The sequence below is a fragment of the Rhamphochromis sp. 'chilingali' genome (genome assembly GCF_963969265.1).
Source record: "Rhamphochromis sp. 'chilingali' genome assembly, chromosome: 15".
NCBI classification, from domain to species: Eukaryota; Metazoa; Chordata; class Actinopteri; order Cichliformes; family Cichlidae; genus Rhamphochromis; species Rhamphochromis sp. 'chilingali'.
This window is the reverse complement of record NC_137942.1, coordinates 35,458,429-35,480,994: the sequence shown is the minus strand read 5'-3', so window position 1 is coordinate 35,480,994 and position 22,566 is coordinate 35,458,429. Positions and strand designations below refer to the sequence as shown.

The 22,566-nt window shown below is 39.0% G+C and overlaps 1 protein-coding gene across 1 annotated transcript in view; it reads left to right on the top strand.

Moving 5' to 3' along the window:
* LOC308411304 (junction plakoglobin-like) overlaps positions 1 to 16,034 on the top strand; it is a 123,599-nt gene extending 107,565 nt beyond the window's left edge. Inside the window, exons 11-16 of the mRNA XM_080905189.1 lie at positions 6,360 to 6,512; positions 7,849 to 7,968; positions 9,907 to 10,057; positions 12,084 to 12,205; positions 12,686 to 12,728; positions 15,895 to 16,034. Coding sequence (XP_080761315.1) covers positions 6,360 to 6,512; positions 7,849 to 7,968; positions 9,907 to 10,057; positions 12,084 to 12,205; positions 12,686 to 12,728; positions 15,895 to 16,031 — 726 coding nt within the window. The 3' untranslated portion in view covers positions 16,032 to 16,034. The remainder of the gene's footprint in view (positions 1 to 6,359; positions 6,513 to 7,848; positions 7,969 to 9,906; positions 10,058 to 12,083; positions 12,206 to 12,685; positions 12,729 to 15,894) is intronic.
* Positions 16,035 to 22,566: the final 6,532 nt, after the last annotated feature.

The window sequence follows — 22,566 nt, the reverse complement described above, 5'->3', positions numbered from 1 at the left end:
ATCATTTCAAACACCCATAGAGTTTAAAGACCCGTGTCCTATGTCAGTTGTTTTTTTCTTGGTACAAAGACCAGACCTACACCAAACTACACTGCTTTGTTGATCCATGCCCCACTTCTCTACCAAATTACATTAAATTTGGCCATCTATTTTTTTTTGTTTTTTGTTTTTTGTTTTGTTTCTTTATTTCTTAGTTTTATTAATCCCCTTGACAGGCTAAACACACTGACATTTCTAAGCCCATTTCTAAGCTAAGTACTTTTCTTGATATAAAAATAAATGTAAGTTACTGTTGAAGCAGATACCAATAAGAAAATTCTGGAACAATAAAAATAGTTGTTTAAATATCACATCCAAAAGAAAATGAATTTATTAATTAATAATTATATCATAATTATATGGTTCTCAGCCATATGGAATGTGGTCAATGCAGTGAGCTAAACTGATGCCACTATTTTCCCTCTCCTAGTTACCATGCAACTGTACTTCTGCAGTCCGAAGGACATTCTGATGTCGTTGCTGTAGATCCCAGTGGTATGGACCAGTGAATCGATGTGATTCACTCATGGCATACAGCTTGATGTAGAGGAGGTGGCTGACAATTGCTCCAGTAGCCAAGTTGTTAATTTGGCTGTGGGGGTTCAGACCTATAACAGCAGCGGGGACAGAGCATCTTCTTGGTAAATCCCGCATTTGATAGTAATTTGTGCTGTTGGCCTTCAGTTAGTCTCTAATGTTGTTTGCCACATCCCCATTGAATTCCTGATGTATGGTCTTGGGGTCCTGTTGATCCTGTACAGTTATCCCAGGATTCCTGAGCAGCTAGGAAAACAGGATTGATTGGTAATTTTTGATTGATTGGTAATTTATTTCAACATGTGAACAATATACAAGTACATTTAGAAAAGAAATGAGAGAAAAAAAATATACTATACAAATTACATACAAAAAACCATTCTGATTAATTGGGATGGTTGAGTAAGGGTGCAGAGAAAGCCCCCAGCAAACTACCATTCAATTGACATCTGTAATTATTTTTCCATACCTACTGAGGAACAAACTATGATTATTGGCAATTATGTTTTAAGACATGTGAAGCACCTGCAGACCACTTATGTGCACCCCTGACTATAGTCCTTACATTCCACAACTTCCTCTGGCAGGGAATCCTCTCCACAAGTCTGATGTTGCTACCTGCATGTGTCTCTGTAGGCACATAATCATGTTCTTCTCACAAAACCTTCATCATCTTCTTCCTGTCTTTTTCCCCAAACAATTTTATACCAGGAGATTCTATTTTTAGAAACACTCCCTTTCTTAAATGCAGTCATATGCTGTTTCTCAGGCGTCAGGGGCCATCTCCTGGATAAGCTCCCCAGCCTTCGCCAATGACTTCCATTCAAACAGGAGTCCTGTTTGAGCTTCCTTTAATGGTTGTTAACTTTAAAGTTGATTAAAAGTCAAAAATACAAATCTTACAAGTGTAGATCTTCTTTTACTGTATGCCTTTGGATTGAACCTGAGGTCCATAAGTCGTCTCTGATTGTCTGATAGTTTTGTTTTTTTTAGCCAAGGGTGGCAACCCTTGCATGCCTTGTCATTTCTCTGACTTGCTTATCGAGTTTGAGCAAGCTATCCAGCAATACACCTAAGTTACTGACATAGTCACAGGAAGAGCTAGCAAAGGGACCCAAAGCAGCACGAAGTTGGACACGAGGGATTTTACTGTCGAACACCACAATCTCAGTCTTCTTATCGTTTAAGACAAGGGAATTACTCAGGAACCATTCTTTGACCTCACGCATGCATTCTCGAAAGTAATGCAGAGACACAGCAAGCTCATTAGTAAGTTCAAAATAGATCTGTATGTCATCTGCGTAACAGTGAAAGGCAATATTGTATTTTTCAAAGATTGCGCCTAGAGGGAGCAAATACAATGAGAAAAGAATAGGGCCTAAAACTGATCCTTGAGGTACACCGCAACAGAGGAAGAGAAGAAGGTGCCCAAGTTAACCGAAAAGGACCTGTCAGAGAGGTATGATTTAAACAAGTCAAGGGCAGTGCCTCTCATACCCACAGTGTGCTTAAGTCTTAATAATAAGATGTTATGGTCCACCATAACATAACATATTGGAGGAGTCTCGAGGTCCTGGAAGCTGTCAGGGAGTGAGGATGCTTCTGTGCATCGTGGGGGAAATGAGGACGGTTTGTGTATCTCAGATAGTTGGGGGAAGTGCCACTAGGCCAGGCATTACTGGCAGTGACAATGTTATCAAATCTGTTAAAAAAACAAAAACATCAACAGATTTGCTCACACCGTGTCCCCATCTAGAGCACCATTCCTGCATCCTCTGATAGTTTTTCATACCATTCCAGATTTTCTCATGTTTTATATGATCCCTTTACCTTTCTCAATCTGACATTGAGTTCCACTTGTATGTAAGAGGCAGTGCTGCGCAAGTTACTTTGAAAAAGTAATTAATTATAGTTACTAGTTACTTCTTCACAAAAGTAACTGAGTTACAAGATTCTAAAAGTAATTAATTACTTGAAAAGTAACTATTGTGTTACTTTAAAAAAAAAGTTTAACCATGGGGTCCAGGGTATAATTGGCCATTTTTAACTACTTTTGATTTTCCCTCTGCATTTCACCTTTAAAAACTATTTACTTTGCCTTGTTTGGCATCATCCTTTTCAGCACAACCTCACGTGTCTGAATTTACAGTTGTGTTTTCATTTTGACAGACTGTATTAACACAATTGATCTAAAATCAGACAAAAAAACATAAAATCCGAGTACAAAAAAATATTTTTTTTACTGTAACAGCCACAAACATGTTTATTGAATCATATTTATAACTTTAAATGCAAATATAAATTGTTGATTTTAATATCATATGCATGCAAGTTTTGCAAACAACAAAGTTATTTGCAGCCATTTACCTTTTACCTTGATTTTTTAAATAACCATTTCAAACTATTTAGATAACAATCAGCTGTTCTGCATTCAATAAGATGCCACACAAATTATTTGTTCCTCTCCAAAAAAATAATTTCTGTCTACTATAAACGAGAACATCACAGCCTGATACCTGCGGGCCTGACAGCATCACTCCTGTTTTCATTCAGCAGTCGCCTCATTGTTCTGACACACAACACACACTAACTACACAAGACAACACACTCCAAAAACTTCCCCCTCTTCTTAAACAACCAAATGTCATGTTGCCGTATCATTTTTTGATTGGTCGGCATGTTGCATTTTTCCACCAACACAAACGGGCTGGTTTTTGTTTTGTTTTTGTTTTGTTTTGCTCATAAGCAGAGAGGTCTCGCTGAAAAAATGTCGCGTATATATTGTTTATCATGACTCTGGTTTTACGTGGCCTATCAACACAATTTAAAAACTGGCACCTTGTTGCTTTGTCATCTTAAAGTGGTCGTGTGATTGGCTTACCACGACTACTTTATTCTTCCTCAGTTAAACAGCAGCACTCGTGCGATCGTTTTGCCCCCTTAGCTCCAGGTGTTGTGCCAGAAAGTGATCGTCTGTGATTGCCGTCCACGCGAGCGCGCGCAGCTGCTTAAAGCTGTAGTGTCCAGATTACTTACATAAACAGCTACTTCCATACAACTGATATAAGATGCGGTAAGCGGAAGACGGCTTCTGTTTGTTGAAAAATAGTAATGCGACCGCACCACATTTTCTTCTTGGTAATGGTAACGGCGTTGTAACAATAGAAATAGTAATTAGTTCGATTACTCGTTATTGAAGAAAGTAACGCCGTTATTAACGCCGTTATTCCCATCACTGGTAAGAGGTCACACTGGATTGCAAAATTGCTTTCTACTGCAACACAACACAAATGCCCACTGATTATAAATGCTGCAACAGCAGACTGAGCATTTTTAGGTGTATCTAAAGAAGGTGCCAGTCAAAAAGTGAAAACAAAAAAAAATTGTAACCAATTGAAAATCAGTGTGGAGTCCTAATACGTGATAAAAACAGTAAGTTATAACAGTGAACAGTAACAGTGAAGTATATTTTACTATTAGATTTTCATCTATGCCACCAGTGGGAATGCTGATATTAGAATTGATCTCAAATCACCACTGCACCTGAACACACACTCAAAGATCAATATTTTCAGGAATTCCATAAAACAGTCGGATATAAGAATACAAATAAATAAACAAGGTAATATATTGCATAACTGTTCACGGCACTATTTGGACTGTTTTCTACAATCAATCCACATTTCACGTGATAGTGAGTATTTCTGGTAGCAAGCACACTCACAGTGCAGCAGTGGGGCTTTTGGATGTCACAGCTTTAATACCCAAATAATAGTGGTACACACATTATTCGGTACACAGAGAAACACACACATACACACAAGCAAAGAAGTGCTGGTTGCACTTCTGATGCTCAGTCAGACAGCATTGCCAACTCAATTCAGGCTTATTTTTAGGAAGTGAGGTATGTGATCTGTGTCTGGATACTGGAAGTCTAGATCGGCTCCCTGTGTAAAAAGTGCATTCTCTGATCCTGAGTACTGCCCAGTAAGCAGTGGAGAGCTCTAACTGACCGAATTCAAAATGCTGTGATTCTCCAAATTTCAGCTACTGCCTACTATGATAAAATATGAAGGTAAATATGTTGCAAAATTTTAGACTGCCAAGTAAAAGAAATCAACTTATCTTAAATGCATGTATTCATTCATATAAACAAAATTTATATTTTTGTTTGGTGTAATAAGGCTATATACCATGACAATACAATTGAACCTAATATTAACTGTCAAATGTTTATCAATAAATAATTTTGTCAACATTTAAATAATTAATAATGACAGGGGAACAACTGTTTTTAAACGGTTTTTATTCAGGAACAAAATGTGTTCAACTGTCCTGGGGTTTCTTTCAGAGGAGTACAGATGAGGCATAAGAACTCCACAGCAAGTTTGTACAAGTTGGCATAAATCTTATGTTGCCCCTTCCAAACTGAAGTGGGTCCTCCATTCTGGGAATGTTTGCTTCTGCCAACTATCTTTGGACTTCCACTGTGGTATCAGCAATGATGTGGTTTCTCTGGGTCTCCTTTACTGTGGCATCTAAATAACCAAAGTTTGTTTCCTGAGAAGCATAAACAGATTGTGTAAGGCACATAAGTAATCTAGACTGGCTGCAAAACAAAGTAAAAATAATTACCAGGTCTGTCAGCTACGGCATCCTGTAATAATGTTGATGCTGACGCTGCTGCTGGAGTTGACCGGGACATCAAAACAGTAGTACATTCAGATGTTAGTCCTTTGACAGCCTCACTGGCCATTCTGGGGCTAAAGAAACCAATTTGTTTAAAGCGAGGATCCAGCGAGGTGGCCAGCAGCATGATGATTGTGCTTTGCAGGTTTTGAAACTTTTCTCTTAGGAGCCTGATGAAGTGCTCACCCAGTTCCTGTGTCAGTAGGACTGTTGACTGCTTTGCCTACTCCAGCATCTGCTCTACCATTTGTCATAATACTTGATACCTGATATGCTTTTTTCCTCTGACAACTCCACAGTGGCTTCATTAAAGGGTGAGAGAATGGACTAGAGACAGGCAAGTATAAATGGGCAGGTAACAGGTAGACATCACTGTTAACGGATGTCCACATATCTGCCTTAATCTAACTGCTGCTACATTGTTGACCGCAGTTTTACAATAGCTAACAATGGGTGTCTGTGAAAATTGACTAGATTTTGGGATGACCCTCAAGTGACAACTCCAGCAGTGCACTTTTTGGCATCATATTGGCTGAACCTGAAGTTCCACCACACAAAAATTGACACACACACACACACACACACACACACACACACACACACACACACACACACACACACACACATATATATATATATATATATATATATATATATATATATATATATGGTTTGCAAAGATTGCTATGGTCCTGGGGATGATTGGACCTAATAGTAGTGTGGTGGACTGGGAACTTTGAACGTTCATATAAATATAACATGTATCTACTTTTGAAGGAGGAAATACTCCCTCTGAAATATCAGCAAGCCTGCATGTAGTGCTTGAAAACTACAGAGCGTTAATAGTGGTAGCAAAACAGAACTGAGCTGTCACTGATGTCAGGATGCTTAACCTCAGCCCAACTTTATCAATGAGCAGCAGCAGAAAACTTTTTCTCTCATCCTTGTGGTTTCCTTAGATATGTAGCACCACACTCTGGTCAGCAAACTTTAGTGCAGATGAGTGAATGCTCAAACAGTAACAGGATGTACCATTTGGATTTGCTACATGTATAACCTTCAGAAACAAGTCTTGATCTCTCTTCTGTGTCCAGGCCACAGTTGGACTCATCCGGAATCTCGCACTGTGCCCAGCTAATCAGGCATCACTGAGAGAGGCAGGTGCAATTCCACGACTGGTGAACCTGCTGCTCAAAGCTCACCAGGATACACAAAGACATGCCTCCTCTACACAGCACACATACCAGGTATGGAGAGCGCACACACACACACACACACACACATGGAAATTCAGCCACCAATCTTCACATAAGTAAGGAAATGAGGGTAGGTAGAAAGAAGATAACAGGAATGCATTGACAGGTTTCATCTGTGATGCGGGGTTGGAATTTAGACATGCATGAGTAGTACAAGTACAAAGACACATTCGCTGTGTGCGCACAAACAGAGCAGAGTATAAAATGTGAAATAAAGCAGAAATGTTGAACCTGGAGTGAGCCGCTCTCTTTGGTATCATTTAGTACTGCAGGACCCACTACTGATGCACAAACATTGAATCTCAACAAGTTATTTAATGTTTATTGCTCACAGGTGAGCTGTGACATTGATTTAATAATCTAAGTTTAGATTTCAGTTTTTTTGAGCCTAGACTTCTGCAGTTGATGGTGACGGTTTAAGGCAAGGCCAGTTCAGAGCTATTCTAAACATATATGAGGACTAGATGGTTCATCTTCTGTTTTTCATATTAATCTTTGTTTTATTCCATTAGGTTTATAATTTGTGACTTTTTTGTCAGTGAAAGTTATAAAAGCTGTTTTATTATAATAATATTAACAATAATAATAATACATTTTATTTATAGGTGCCTTTAAAGACCCTCAAGGTCACCTCGCATTAGTACGAAAAAATAAAAAAAAATAAGGTATATGAAAAATAAAAAACAAGTACGAAAGTATAAAAGCTAAAAAAGGTAATAAAAAATTGACTAAAACGGAATCATGATGAAGGGTATGCAATTTTGAATAGATGGGTTTTGAGATGTGATTTAAAAGTAGAGAGAGAGTTTGCAGTCCGGGGATCTGGAGGAAGTGCATCCAAAATCTTGGGGGAGAACAGCTAAAGGTTCTGAGTCCCATGGAAGTCAGGTGAGCAGGTGGAAGAGACAGAAGGGAAGCTGAAGAAGAGCGGAGTGCACGAGGGCAGCTTTAAGTTGCTGAAGTTCAGATGAAAACTACGGGGCAGAGAGAGAAGCAAACGTTCTAAAAGTAATTGTGCAGTTTTGCTTATTTTTGTACAGTGGGAGACTAATGCTGAATAAAACTACAACAGCATGTTGATGTTTGAGATCAACTATTTGATCATGAGCAGTGACATTGTTGGAACCCTCTGACACTTGGCTGGGAATCCTTGGCATCACAGTATTTATGTTGCTTTTCTCCAAGCACCTACTAACAATGATGTGTCAAAAAATAAAATAAAACAAAAGGTCTAATAATAATTCTTCTACTGTATTTAGAGGTCCTCTGCTTTGTTTCTTTGCTTGATGGTTGTATGCATGACTTTCTTCACTTTTCCTGGTTTCAGGATGGCGTTCGCATGGAGGAAATAGTAGAGGGCTGCACAGGAGCGCTTCATATTTTGGCCAGAGACCCTATAAACAGAGGAGAGATTGCCAGCATGCAGACCATACCACTGTTTGTACAGGTACATTCACATGCATGCATATTCAATTCAATTTTATTTATAAACTGCCAAATGGTGGTGGCTGTAGCTCAGGTGGTAGAGCAGGTCCGATGGTTCGATCCATGCATGCCAAATATCCTTGGGCAAGACACTAACCCCATGTTGCTCTCCGATGCATCCATCGGAGTGTGAATGTGTGTGAATGTCAGACAGTAAGCACTAAACAGTTTTAAAAAGGTGCTTGTGTGAATGGATGTGATTGGGTGAATGAGTTCGTTGTATAAAGCACTTTGAGTGCTCAAGTAGAGTAGAAAAGCGCTATATAAGAACCACTCCATTTACCAAATCACAACAATAGTCACATCAAGGCAGACATGTCATTAAGATTACAGGCTCCTACAGAAACTGCTGACTTTCTTGCTAAAAACATTTGGTTCCCATACCACTAAATACACACTGTGGAGTTTAAAGCCAGTAGGATTTCATATATTTCCATCCTAAATATAAATGTCCAGCTAAAGTTGTTCTAGTAGATTTGAACATCAGTTTTTCTGTGACAGACTGATGTTTCTAGACAAAGTATTTCAACTTCATCTTTCATGAATATTAAATGACTAAATGCGCAAAAGATTATACAAGTACCTAAAACTACTAGATAAAACAGAGATAATGTGAGTCCTGCTCAGAGCCCTCATAGCTGAGTTCTTCGTCTTTCATTCAATGAATACCTCTAGGATGATAGTGTCATTCCAAAAATTAAAGTGAACATGTGTAACTGTGGAGCATAGACCACAGTTGGTAGGGCCATCCACATGGCCTTCCTGGCTGTGATGTGCAGCCATCTGTCCCTCCTTTTTATTACACTACAGTCATTACATTTCATGACACATAACCATACACAAAGGACCTTTGGGGGCAGGTTTGTTACCCAGTGGTTAATGGGCAGAGCTGCCAAGGCAGTCCTAATCACGTCTTCACTGGTATCTGCCTCTCAATTTTACATGCACCTTAGACATGGAGGGTTTGGGGGGAGACGTGTAGATGAGCACTCTTGACCAGGGTCTCATGCTTGTGTCCCCTCAGTTTTAATAGCACTCGAGTTATACTATAAGTCATACTCACTATTTACAGCTCATATACTCACGTACACCAACACATGCACCCAAGAGGCCAATTTAATTAGAAGGCTGGTAATTGGAATGGCTGCTCCAGTCCACATGACAGATATCCTTGAAGGGCACACATTTAAGGGATATTTTCCTGTTAAATAACCTAAAAAATGACTGACTGTTCCTTTAAAACATTCAAATGTGTCAGAAAAAATAATACCCAAGTACAGTACAGATACTTAAAAATTATACTTCATTACAGTGACAAAATATTTGTACTTAGTTGCTTCTCACCTCTGAAACTCACACAGGGAAAACATGCAACCCAAAAAAGAATGCTACTAGCTAGCCAGTAGATTCAAACTCAGAACCTTCGTTTTGTGATCCAACAGTAACCACAACATCACTGTCTTGTGTCAAAAAACACTCTAGTCGGGCAAACAGAACTTGCTGGCATGGCAAACATGAATTAAGTGCATCTTGTCTTCTTTGTGATTTAGTAAGACTTGCAAAAACACACAAAGTATACTCAGTAAAGAAAACACCTCTGACGGCGAACGTTTCCTGCTGTGTGCGTCACACAAAAAAGCCAACTTTAAAAATTCTGACAATTCAGATTCGGATTCTCACGACACTGGCATCAGTGTGTAAGTGGACTCTTACTTATATAGAGCTTTTCTAATGTAACTTAGCACTAAAATGATTTTTACTACAAGCCTCAATCACCTATACAAAGCATCTGCACTGATTTAGGTACTAATGTTTTTGGTAATAAGGATAGCCAAAAAAGTAATGTGTGTTGGGAAATGTCAGGATTTATGTATCTATGTGTCTGTGTGTGTCTGTCCAGCTGCTGTATTCGTATGTGGAGAATGTGAAAAGAGTGTCTGCAGGAGTACTGTGTGAGCTAGCCCTGGACAAACACTCTGCAGAGCTCATAGATGCAGAAGGAGCATCAGCACCACTCATGGAGCTGCTGCACTCAAACAACGAGGGAATTGGTAGGTTCTGAAAATTTAGCAGGAGAAAAACTTGTTGCTTGAAACAACAAAATTCATCCGACACCAAAGACGTTATGTTCAATTTTTATTTCCACTATGGCTTTTTATTCTTTTGTAAGTTAAGAAAAAAGAAGCTCAAGGCTTTTTGATAGTAAAACGATGAATGTGGGAAAAACCTGTCAGTGTATCATGAGTGCTATTTGCTGCATTTAATAATGGGTGAAACTGGAAATGTAGCTTATGAGTCATTTAGTAGGCCATGCCAATTGTGCCCGTTAAAATACCTCAGATATATCTATAGCTCCCTCCCACCACTTTGACTATTTTGGACTTACCTTCCACATCTGCTACAGATATTCCTTCAGCCCCTTGTTCTTCTGGATTATTTTATGCTCCTTAAAATAATAATAAAAAAGGAAAAGAAAGAAAAGAAAAGGTAAAGTGGAATTGTAAATGAGGCAGCATGGTGGTGCTGGTTAGCACTGTTGCCTCACATCAAGAATGTTCTGCTGAATGGATGCAAAGACAGGAACGTTGATGCAGACTAAATGGGTGGATTTGTAAAGGGAAAGAACAGCAGACATACAGGATAACTACAAATACCTGGGTCTCCCACATGCCAATATGAACTATGATGACAATGTGCAAATCTCAGTAACAGCCAAATGGCTCCAGAAGATGAGACAGGTTTTGAGAACCCAGATAAATGCTATGAAGAAAATCCAAGCCATGAATACATAGACCCTACTAGTCATCACATACTCAGCAGGAATAATTAGATGACCATAGGAGGTGCATTGAGGTCTCCACCCAAAGTCCAGCACCTTGAGCCATGAGGATTAGTGAACGTCAGAGCCAGGATGAGTCCAGGATGAAACATTTAGAATCCACCAATCTGCTCCAAAAATGCCTCAGGCAGCTGAAAACAGAAGGTGAGGAAGAGCAGCAGTTATGGACGGCCAAGCACCTACATGCTATGGGTCATTGACAGAGTAAGTAGCAGACATCAAGAAATCCTACCAGCGGTTATTAAAGCCTGAACTAAAAGCAAAAAGGTTCCGATCATGGCAGCACAAGAACAGGTCATAAGCACCAGATGCACAGAGTTGGAGTCTAACACACCTGTTAGGACCCAGGCTGTGCATAGGTGCCCTGGAGGCTATCCAACTAATGGTAGCATGATGTAACACTCAAGCTGGGACCTTATACACTGAGAAGCACAACCAAATGTCTGGGGTAGTATATAGGAACACTTGTGCAGCATATGGACAAGAACACACCAAGATACTACCAATGGTTGCTGAGATGAACAGGATTAAGGTCCTGTGGGATTACAAGTTCCAGATAAAAAAGCAGCTGTAGGCCAATGAACTAGACAAGGAGCAGAAAACCACAGTTGTGATAGATGTGGCAATCCTATCCAACAACAGCTGGACTAGTTCTGGTAAATGGACTGGTTCTTGTGTAGTGCTGTTCTACTCTACCTGAGCACTCAAAGCACTTTATTCATACAGAACTTCTATACATTCCTAAGTGCTTTCTATCTAACATTCACACACATTAAAGCTCCAATAGATGGATCGGAGAGCAACCTGGGGTTAGCATCTTGCCCAAGGATATCTGGCGTGCAGACTGGAACAGTCATCGATTTAAACACTAAACTTCCACTAAACATTACACCAACTACCACGAAATCCAAAAGTGCCCTCTGCTGAAGGAATATCTGGAGCAGATGTGGAAGGTAAAGTCCAAAGTGGTCCCAGTGGTAGACTTGAAGAGTGGCTCCGGCAGATTTAAGGAACAAGATTGGAGGTCTGTATCCAAAAGAGTGCAGTCAAGATATTGTGCAGAGCTCTCAACATCCCAGGCCCCATCCAGAGGTTTAGGAACACAGTCCATCATGGATCTATATGCATATACACTTCTGTAACACAGAAGCTTCCTTACACTCAAAATATGTTCATTCGTGAAAGGACTTGATAATTAATTCTGTTTGTAAATAACTGATGCTGCCATCTCCCTGCAGCTACCTATGCCGCAGCAGTGTTGTTCCGCATTTCAGAAGACAAGAGTTCCGACTACAGGAAGAGAGTGTCAGTGGAGCTTACACATTCGCTGTTCAAGCATGACCCTGCTGCCTGGGAAATGGTAAAATACCTATGTTTGTGGATGTCTGTGTGCTTTTGTGTGCAGAGGTGTTGGCACAAAAGCCACACCCACTCTTAAAGAGTGTTAACCTCATTTCGGTTTGTCTTAATCATCTGCGGACTAACTTCCAACCTGCTCTTTCTTAAAATTTGGCAAAGGCAGATAATTACTAGTTGACTTGACAGATTCAGAAACTTAGCATGCCTGTCTCCTTTTAGATCTACTAATATTATTTACTTGCTGTGGTATAACTGGAAGTCATCAGGTTCAATTATTAATTAATTTTATTATTTGACTGTGGCCTAAGGTTTATACTGTTAAAGGCTAATTATGTGATAATACATCTCAGGCCATATTATGCAGTGATTCCTCTGGGGAATAACTAAGTGATGTAATGTATTACATTTAAATAATAGGTAATGTTTTACTTTTTTCGAGTAAAATGTATTATTGTATTTATGTCTAACAATGTCTTCACAGGCCCATACTGCAGTTCCTTTGGAGCCTACGTATCTTCCAGATGGTAAGTACTTTGGTAAGTAAATTGTGTTTCAGAGCACATTGTGTTTTCCAAAACTTCAAAGTAGGATTTTGTATCTTACACTGTTTGTTTACTTTTGGTGATAAAATATCGATTGGTGTGAACTGAGATGCAAGCTCTTGTTCTATTAAAATCCAATCTATATCAGTCTTCCCTGCCCAATGTTTGCCTAATCAAGCCATTTCAACTCAATTCAATTTTATTTATATAGCGCCAAATCACAACTGCCGGCTGCCCCAGGCTGCTGTGGGCCCCGGTCCAGATGAGCCTGGGCCCCATAGCCTTGATGGGGCCCAGGCCTGCTGGGGTCAGCGGGGAAGCTGGCCCCTATCAAAAGCCTTCTGTGCATCTAAAGATATAGCCAACACAGGATTTGTGTTATTTCTGTTTAGCCACAGCAGGAGTAGTAATCTCCTCATATTATCCTTATATTATATTCTTGACAAACCCTACTTGATCTTTATGAATATTTTGTGGTAGTACAACCTCCAGCCTTGCTGCTAATACTTTGGATAGAATTGTGCAATCCACATTGGTTAAACCTATCACTCTGTAAATACCTGGATCAGTTAAATCGCCTTTTGGAGTTAGTGATATTACTGCCTAAATACAACTTACAGGAAGCAGTCCATATCCAAAAGCTTCATGTTATACTTAAGTTAAAAATTAACATAGCAAATCTATAAATTTGTGATAAAACTGCTGAGAAGCTGAGCTGAGATTCCCGGTGTCCTTCTGGTTTTCATTGCATGGATAGCTTCCTTTACATCTGTCTCTGTTAGGGGAATTTCCCATGTGTCCCTACCCCCTGTGAAATTTGTGGTATTGTCATTTTATCAAAGAACGTGTTCAGCAGGTCCATACTTACTTTGTTATCAGACGTGTATAAGTCTTGATAAAATATTTTAAAAAATCATGCTGATCTCCAAAGAGGATATAACTAATTTATCATCCTTTTTAATTGCCGTGATAACATTCTGGTTGTCTATTTGCTTAAGTTGTCTGGCTAATAGTCTGCCTGTCTTCTCACCATTCGCATACAAATTTGTTTTAAGATGAAAGATTGCATGCTCCGCATTTCTGTTATAAATTTCATGAAGGTTACCCTTAAGCCAACAAATCTCTTTAAATGTATTATCATCAAATTTCCCTGCTAATTGTCTTTCCATTTACCTATCTTTTCCTCCAAAATGTGCATCTTTTGCTTATTTTCTTTATTTTTCTTAGCGCTATAACACTTTCCACTAATAAATACCTTCAGTGGCCGACCTGTCCGTAGATCCAACATTCACCTCTGTTTCTCTCAAATGTGCTGTAGTCACACCACCACTCAAAAGAAAGGACATAGATCAAAGGAGCCAACAATGTGACTTCAATACTGGGGGAATATGGTCAGATTTTTGCATACAAGAACTCTGACTGCTACGTATTGAATGAACATCAGGATTTGGATAATCCTGCAAACAGACCTGCTTGATATGAATACATGGACCAATATCTTATAGTCAGTTTGAGACTAGAATTTTCTAACCTTTCTAACCTAACCATATATTTGTAAGTGAAGGAGAGTAATTGTGGTGACCTTTTTTGATGTAACTATTAAAACTCTCCAAAATGATGCCAAGGTTGTTGACTTGTTTCAGAGACAGGGGTAGTATATATGAGCAGTTTGTCAGTCTCTAACATTTTGGACCAACAGCAAATATTTCTGTCTCTGTTTAATTCCCAAAAGTTTTGAGGCATCCAACAAATTAATGTCATCGGCGCACCTCATTAGTTTGTGAACAGAGGTTCAATCATCAGAAGAAAAAAAATATTAGCACAATTGTATATCATCAACATAAGATTGGCTAGATGATTGTTTGTGAGAGTAGTAAGAAGAAGCATGTAAAGGTTAAAGAATAATAAACAAAAAATAGACCCTTGAGGAACCACTGAGAAAATATTTATATATAGGTCTAAAACTGCTAATTAAAACAGAGATTTTGATATGATATGATTCGATGTGATATGATGAAAAACAACTGAGAACTGGACCTGTTAAACCAACTGAGTCACGAAGTCTTTGAATGAAATTGTCATGATCAACAGTGTTGAAGGCAGCAGTGAAATAGTAGAACTAAAACTGAAAGTCTCTGTGAGTCACTGATGACTTTAGTGAGAGCTGTTTCTGTGCTCTCTATCACTACGGCCGTCTTCAGGGGATGATGAAGAGGGGATGGTTGAAAAAATATGATTGCTAAGAAAAGCAGGGGGGAAATGGAAGCTAAAAAAGTTTCCTCTGTCTATATCAGGGGTCAGCAACCCTGAGCACACGTGCCACAGCTGGCACGCGAAGGGTTAACTGATGACACGACCATAGCTGGACTGGCCATCAGGCATACCGGTGGGTCGATGGTGATTTTTATGGGCCGATGTTATTAAATTTATTGCTAATGCAATCATATGGCACACTGACTTCTGAGGAAATTTTAGATGGCACTTATTAAATCCAGTTCTTTGTATTCTTCACGGCAAAGAAAGACACGGCTCAAAGTGGTCAAAGCTCAAACAAATGATCTTTATTTTACATTCCCGGGAACGGAGACCTGAACACACGAACACACAAGCTCAGGTCTGAAAGCAGCAGTGCCAGCCTGGTTATATATATATGTCCGCTGCACGTCACACACATTTTAAGTTTTGATCAAAACACTGCTTACTTTCACTTTCTGTCTTCACCTCATAAGCTCTGCAAAAGCATGCAGTTTCCTGTCAGCCTGCGACCTGGTTTACACTCAAAGTTGGCCCTCTCCTATTAAAATACATAAAACAATATAATCAAATAAGCACTAAGTATATATATTTAAATTCCAACACACTCATCATCAGAAAGGTTGCCTACCCCTGGTCTATATACTTCCCTCCATCATACAATCTGATACAATGAAACTGTAACAGTATGTATCCATGTTTGTGTGGGGATGGCATTTAAAATTTCCAAAACAAATTTAAAATTAAGAGCCATAATGGAGGTGAACTGAAGGTTTTAATTTGATAGTGCTGACAGAAAATCCTCATTGTAACTCTAGGAGCAGTGTTTTTAATTTTGAATAGTTTGAAAAATACAAACCACCAGTCACTCAGGTTATGTCTGTCTGCATCTCAGAGTTAGATGGCTCTTACCCCCCATATGGCTATGCTGATCTGCCACTGGACACCCTGCCGCTAGACCCCGACCTCCATGAGCCCTACATTCCTGACATGACTTATGATCCAAGACAGACCTACCCTGAGCCACTCTAACAGGTAATCATACCGATGATGTTTACTTTCTGTCCAGGTTAAAGTGTTATTGTGAATGCACACACAGTTGCTAGTGGTCAGACCAAATATATAGCCATATAAGAAGCTCACTGTAAATGAGAAGAAGGTTATGCCCAGTATGTGTTCACCCACTGGTTTCTGGATTTTGCATTTTGAGACCTCAGTGTTATCACGTTAGACTGCCATGTTGTTGTCTTTTTAACCAGAAATTAGCAGATAACTTCCATAACTAACATCCATAAATTGTACAACCCAAATGAACCCAAATGCAGACACAGGAAGGCAGGTGGAAGTTAACAAAAGGCTAGCCCTTTATTCAGCCGATGCAAAAAGCCATAGGCCAACAGGATTATAAGGACAAAACTAACTCAACTAACTCTTGGCAAGGAACCACACGGAAACTAAGACCAGGGAACTGAACAGTATGCACTGACCAAGGGGAGACAAAGATATATTGCAGTATTTAGAAAATCCCCTCTCACCCCTGCAGGGTACCCTTTATCCTTCAAGCTTGCATTGTCTGCCAGAGGCCTTGGAGCTTGAAGGTCCTGTGCAGTATCTTTGCTGTGCCAGGACTGCGCTCTTCTGGACAGAGATCTCAGATGTTGCTCCTGGGTTCTGCCGGAGCCACTCAACTCCACATCTTCTTGAGTACTTCTCTGAGCCCTTAGTTCTTCTCAGTGAGAGCAGTTTTTTCTTCTGAATGTTGGAACACTGAGCTACTGGTTGTTTTGCAATCAATCTGGATGCTGGGTAGCGAAGAATCCATAGGTCCCTCATCCTATTTATGTAACCCCTTCCGCTGGGGTTACTTGCATAGTAGCATTCCAACAATTCCAAAAGCGCCCTATTTTAATCTCTTGCCCACCTGTGCCTTCTTGTTCCAGTAGCCCACTTCTCATCAGTGTGTTTCAACAACCCCAAACACACCTCCAAAAAGACCAGTGCCTTGCTAAATAAAGTAACTTGAGTGGCCAAGCATGTCTACAGACTTAAACCCTATTGAGCAGCTGTGGGGCATCCTCAAATGGAAGGTGCAGGAGCACAAGGTCTCTAACATCCACCAGCTCCATGACGTCATCAAGGAGGAGTGGAAGAGGACTCCAGTGACAGCCTGTGACGCTCTAGTGAACTCCATGGCCAACAGAGGCAGAGTTGGAAAATAATGGCTGACACACAAAATTGACACTCTGGGCACAAGTTAGGCGTGGACTCACTTTTGTTGCCAGCAGTTTAGACATTAATGACTGTATGCTGAGTTATTTTGAGGTCACAGCAAATTTACACTGTTATACAAGCTGTACACTGACTACTTTGCATTGTATTAAAGTGTCATATCTTCAGTGTTGTCCCATAAAAAGATATAATAAAATATTTACAGAAATGTGAGGTCGTGTATATACGTTAGGATATCATATATGGACAATCTAAATATCACATTATAGTTTGCATCAATATATCCAATATATCGTGTCACATTTAACCTCTGATCTCACTTTTACATTTCACATGTGCCATTTTTCAAATTGGCACACGGTAACTAAATGAATATATACAAAATACAATAGTATCACCTTAAAATTACATACTGCCCATAAAGTGAGCTGCACTGCTGGAGATTTGCACTCCTAGTACTTCTCATTACTGTACCTTTTACTGTATTATGATAATACAGATAATATATTTTTTGTAATAATAACACTCAGTTTATCATTCTTGAACATTTGCTCTTTTGTGTTGCAGAAAAAAACACGCTGACAGAAAAAGAGAGCACTAATAAATCACAGGAAGAAAGCCTGAGCGTTGGATGGAAGATTGGAGGTTTTCATCACAAAAGGAATCAACCTTTTCCAGCACGGGAAAAAATCCCATTTGGAAATCAAGAACTATTGAAATTGGTTGGTTATCTAAACAATGTTTATTGTTGTTGTAAATGAAATAAATCTAACTTTATTATAATGTTTTACTGTTGGGGCAACATGGAGGATATCTGATGTTTTCAGGCATTGTTACTTGGGTAACTTTTTGAAGCTCTTAGATAGGTCAAAGTGCTTTACAATGACAGTTGAGACATGTGAGACAACCTCAGCTGAGAATCCTTACCAAATGGTTTCATCTGCAAAGATCTAGAAACAAGTCAGAAAACTTTAATCGGCTGAACTTTATCACATGAGTGCTAAAATGTGATGCAATGTCTGACAGCTCATTGCTTTAGATTTCTCTCCCCATGTGTATTGCATAAGAAAAATATATGTTCCATTCGCCTCTTCAAAATAACAAAACAACATGCTGCTAGGGTAAGGGTTAGGTTCTATGCTTGTATAGTGACTATGCACTTATTTCGGACATCCAAATTAAAATCATATCACAGATGAAGTGTTGGTCAAAAATTCATATGCAGTGGAGATAAAGTCCGGTTATTGAAAGTATGCTAGTTTACGTCTTAAATCTAACTTAACCCTAACCATACCATACATGGTTCACTGGTGAAACTGCAGGTGGTTCAAATTTATACTTAACTCTGACCCAGAATACTGATTCAACAGCATTACTCATCATGAAAAATTTGAGGTCTTGTGAATACCAAACATTTAATAGAAAACATTTTCCTCCTGTTGGCGGTATTGCTGCCAAATGCTACCCGTGTATCCTAGCCCTAAGCTGCTGTCCAGTAGATGTCTCCTGCGTGTATTTGAACAGTGCACATGTCTAAGGGTGTCCATGTGTGGTTGTTGCATGGTAATATATTGTGTACTCATTGAAACAGTCCTCACCTTTACAAACAGTGATTTGAAAAACAAACAACACACACACACACACATCTGGGTTTAACAAACAATTTTGACCACGCCAACAATTTGCAAAACTTGTGAAGGACAAAACCAACCATGGTCCCAGCTTTACTTTCAGTAAGAAGATACTCTTGTCAGGTATCTACAGGAAGTTAATTGCAAATTCCCTCCGCTTCAGTGTCAGACAACAAAGCTCACTTTTACAAATTACCTTTGTAGCAAGGGGCATGTCCAATATTTCAGTGTTTTCAATATGAAACTTGTCTAAGTGTATGTCTTTGGAAATGGCGACAGGTGGTGGTGGTGTTGCAGAGTGTGATCATACAGTTGTAGGTAGAATTTTACATTTCTTCATCATTTTTGGCTTGATTTCTTTGAACTGTTTTTTTTTTCAAGTTTGGAATGAATTGTAAATTTTTCTTTCCAAGCTCCTTAGACAATAAATTGTAAAGCATAAATCTTTAATGACTTTAAAGAAGAAGAATTGGATGAGCAGGTTTGAATTTATTTTTTTATTTTCTCTAATCCACAACAGGGTTAAAGGTACACAAGCAGGGCAAAAATATACATACAATCACTTAAATCTTTTAATAATTTGGAAGTTTCTTGTTGCCCATATAAAACGATTTTTTTGACATTGAACTGACCAGTACTCAGAAAAATGGGAGCTCAGTAACTACCTTAGAAAGAGAATTGTAGATTTACATAAAACATGTACATGTAACTGGAAAGGTTTCTGACGTGTCATCACTTTGCCATGGTCTGGGAAATTACCCAAAGTTTCACCCTTGGATCACACAAAATTGTTCAGACGTTCAAAAATAACTCAGGAACCACCAAAGCTGAAGCCTGCCATGAACAGGGAACTATTGGCTTTACATTGCTATGGACAGAGAATGCTGACCAAGACCCCTGCTCCAAAATCAGCACCTTCAAGCTCAACTGAAATTTGAAGCAGCCTACATGGATAGACCGAATGCATCTGATCATAAAAGTTATGATCAGATGAGATGCAGATTGAGCTTTTTGGCTGCAATGATAAGTGGTAGAGTTCTGTTCAAAAATTTGCATACACTAATTATAGGAATGAAGGTCATGGTAATTTGAGGTTTTTAATTACATCTTTGAACTACCCTTTTTCTAAAGTGGAATGATTGTTCAGCATGAATCTTTAATGAATTCAAAAAGCAAGAAAAGTTTGACTTTATTTTTGATTCGTCTTTAATCCATCAACAGTTAGGTCCAGTTTGGACAGAGATGAATTTTACATGAAACAACTCAACAATGAAACACAACAGCAGGTGAAGTGCAGACTTTCAGCTTTAATTTAGTGGGTTGAACAAAAACATTGTGTAAAAATGTCAGGAACTAAAACATTTTTAACACAACCCCTTCATTTCAGGGGCTCAAAAGTAATTGGACAAACTAAATAACTGAAAATAAACTCTTCATTTCTGCCACTTGGATGAAACCCCTGTTTTGGCAATGACAGCCTGAAGTCTATAGACTTTGATATGAATACTCCTACCTCCTGGAAAGTGTTGGTTGGCTGTTTTGAAGGAGTTTCTCGTCACTGTGGAAACCATTCTGCAATCATCCACCACTTTCTTTCTTTCTTTCTCAGGATGTGCCAAACTCTAGATTTTGCCACTCCTAATATTGCAGGACTTTCTCGGATAGTTTTTTTTTCTGCTTTCACAGCTTAAGGACGGCATGTTTCACCTGCATAGAGAGCTACTTTGACCGCATGTTTTCTGTCCACAGCAAAATCTTCTCAATTCTCTCTTACATTTTGATTACATTTTTTGATCAAGAATTTAATTATTAGATTTACTATTAGCAAACCCATACAATTAAACTCTGTTTTAGCACTCCTTATCACTTTTAACATAAAAAGCTAGATGTAAAGTCCTTTAACCCTCTCTCAGATGTAATGAGACATAAGCCAGGGGACAATCTTTTTTCTCTAATTCCACCTCTCTCAACAGGCTCAAATATATAAACAGACTCCCACTTTAACTGTTTTAATAAGTGATACTGGAGTTTGTACAATGTCTTTTAACTCTGCAAGACCAGGGCCTATAAACTTCTCATTAATTATGAGTTACTGGTAATTTTTCTTTGTCAGCAAAAAAGAAAAACTTTTTAAAAGCACTTACGGGTTTGACAGTACTCAGAACAATGTGAAAGTCCAAGAGCTCCATGAGGATCTAAGTAGAGAAACTTGAAGCCATTTCTAAACGACAGAATATTTCAAGATCATGAGTTAAAACAAGTGCTGTAAGCGTTAATCTCGATAAAATGACGTTAATGCCATAACCACATTAACGCGTCAAATCTCCGTTACTGAGCTACCGCGGATCACCCCATGCGTAGGGCTGCACGGCGCTAACGCATTAACAAGCTAACCGTGCTAATGCCTTGACGCCATGAAGCCCCACGCACGTCATTTTAACGAGATTAACGCTGAGAACACTAGTTAAAACACTAAAATTAACTAGTCAAATGTGTTACCACTTTGCCAGCATATCAAAGATGTCTGAAATTGTCACACTCAGATAACAGACATATTTAGAGTCATCAAGTTTCTCTTTGCTACATAATTCCATATCTTTGCTTCATATATTTGATGTCTTCAGTTTGTATCTACAATGTAGAAAGTAGTAAAAATAAAGAAAAACTTTGAATGAGAAGGTGTGTCCAAACGCTTGACTGGTAGTGTGTTTTTTTTTATCCTGTTTGCATCAGAGATAATACAAAATTTGTATTATCCCTTGTGCACCCAATACTGTTTTTTTAAGTCATTAAAGAAATATGGTGTACAATCATTCCACCCTGGAAAAGAAACAGTTCCAAGAAAACAGTTAAAGCCTGAAATTAGCCTGACATTCATGTTCATATCGGTGTATATAAACGCGGGACCACAACTGCATGTCTGGAGGAGTGGTAATGGTTTCAAACCCAAGAACACTGTACAAATCTTTAGCATGGTGGTGGTAGCATCATGCTCCGGGGTCATTTTGCTGCCAGTGGTAGTGGTAAATGGAAGACTGTTAGTGGATGGAATAATGGAGGAGGATTAATTCCAAAGTTCCAAACACATATCAGAAGTTGTTTTGAAATGGATGAACCAGGTTAAAGTAAGCTTCTGGAATACCCTTGCCACAGACTGGCACCCTGTTGAGTGTCTGTCCTATGAAGGCTGGGTTAGTCCCCCGCCTACCACCCAACCTTGAATTGGATAAGTGGAAGAGTGTAGGATGGATGGATGGATGAAGGAGCCTTCCCACAGCCCCCACCTTAACTATATTGAAAATTTGTGGATTATGTTTAAAAGCCAGGTCCGTACCTGGAAACCAACCAATTTACATGAACTCTACTAATTTGGCCAAGAATATTGGTCAATTATTCAGCCAGAATTATGCCAGAAGCTTGTTGATGACTAGCATCTTGTCAACTTCCTAAGGGATATTTCACCAAATATTAGTGGGGTACATGTATATATTTGAGCATATGTGTATACTTTTTATCCTGTGTGGATTAAAGAAAATCCAAAATAAATTCAAACTTGTGTACCCAATTCTTGTTTTGTGAAGTCATTAAATATTTATTTTGTACAATCTTGCCACCCTGGAGAAAGTCAGGAGCATGTTAAGAGTTTTGGTTTACAGCCAGCTGGAGAAGAGACATTTCAACATATTTACAACATGTTTTAAGCACAC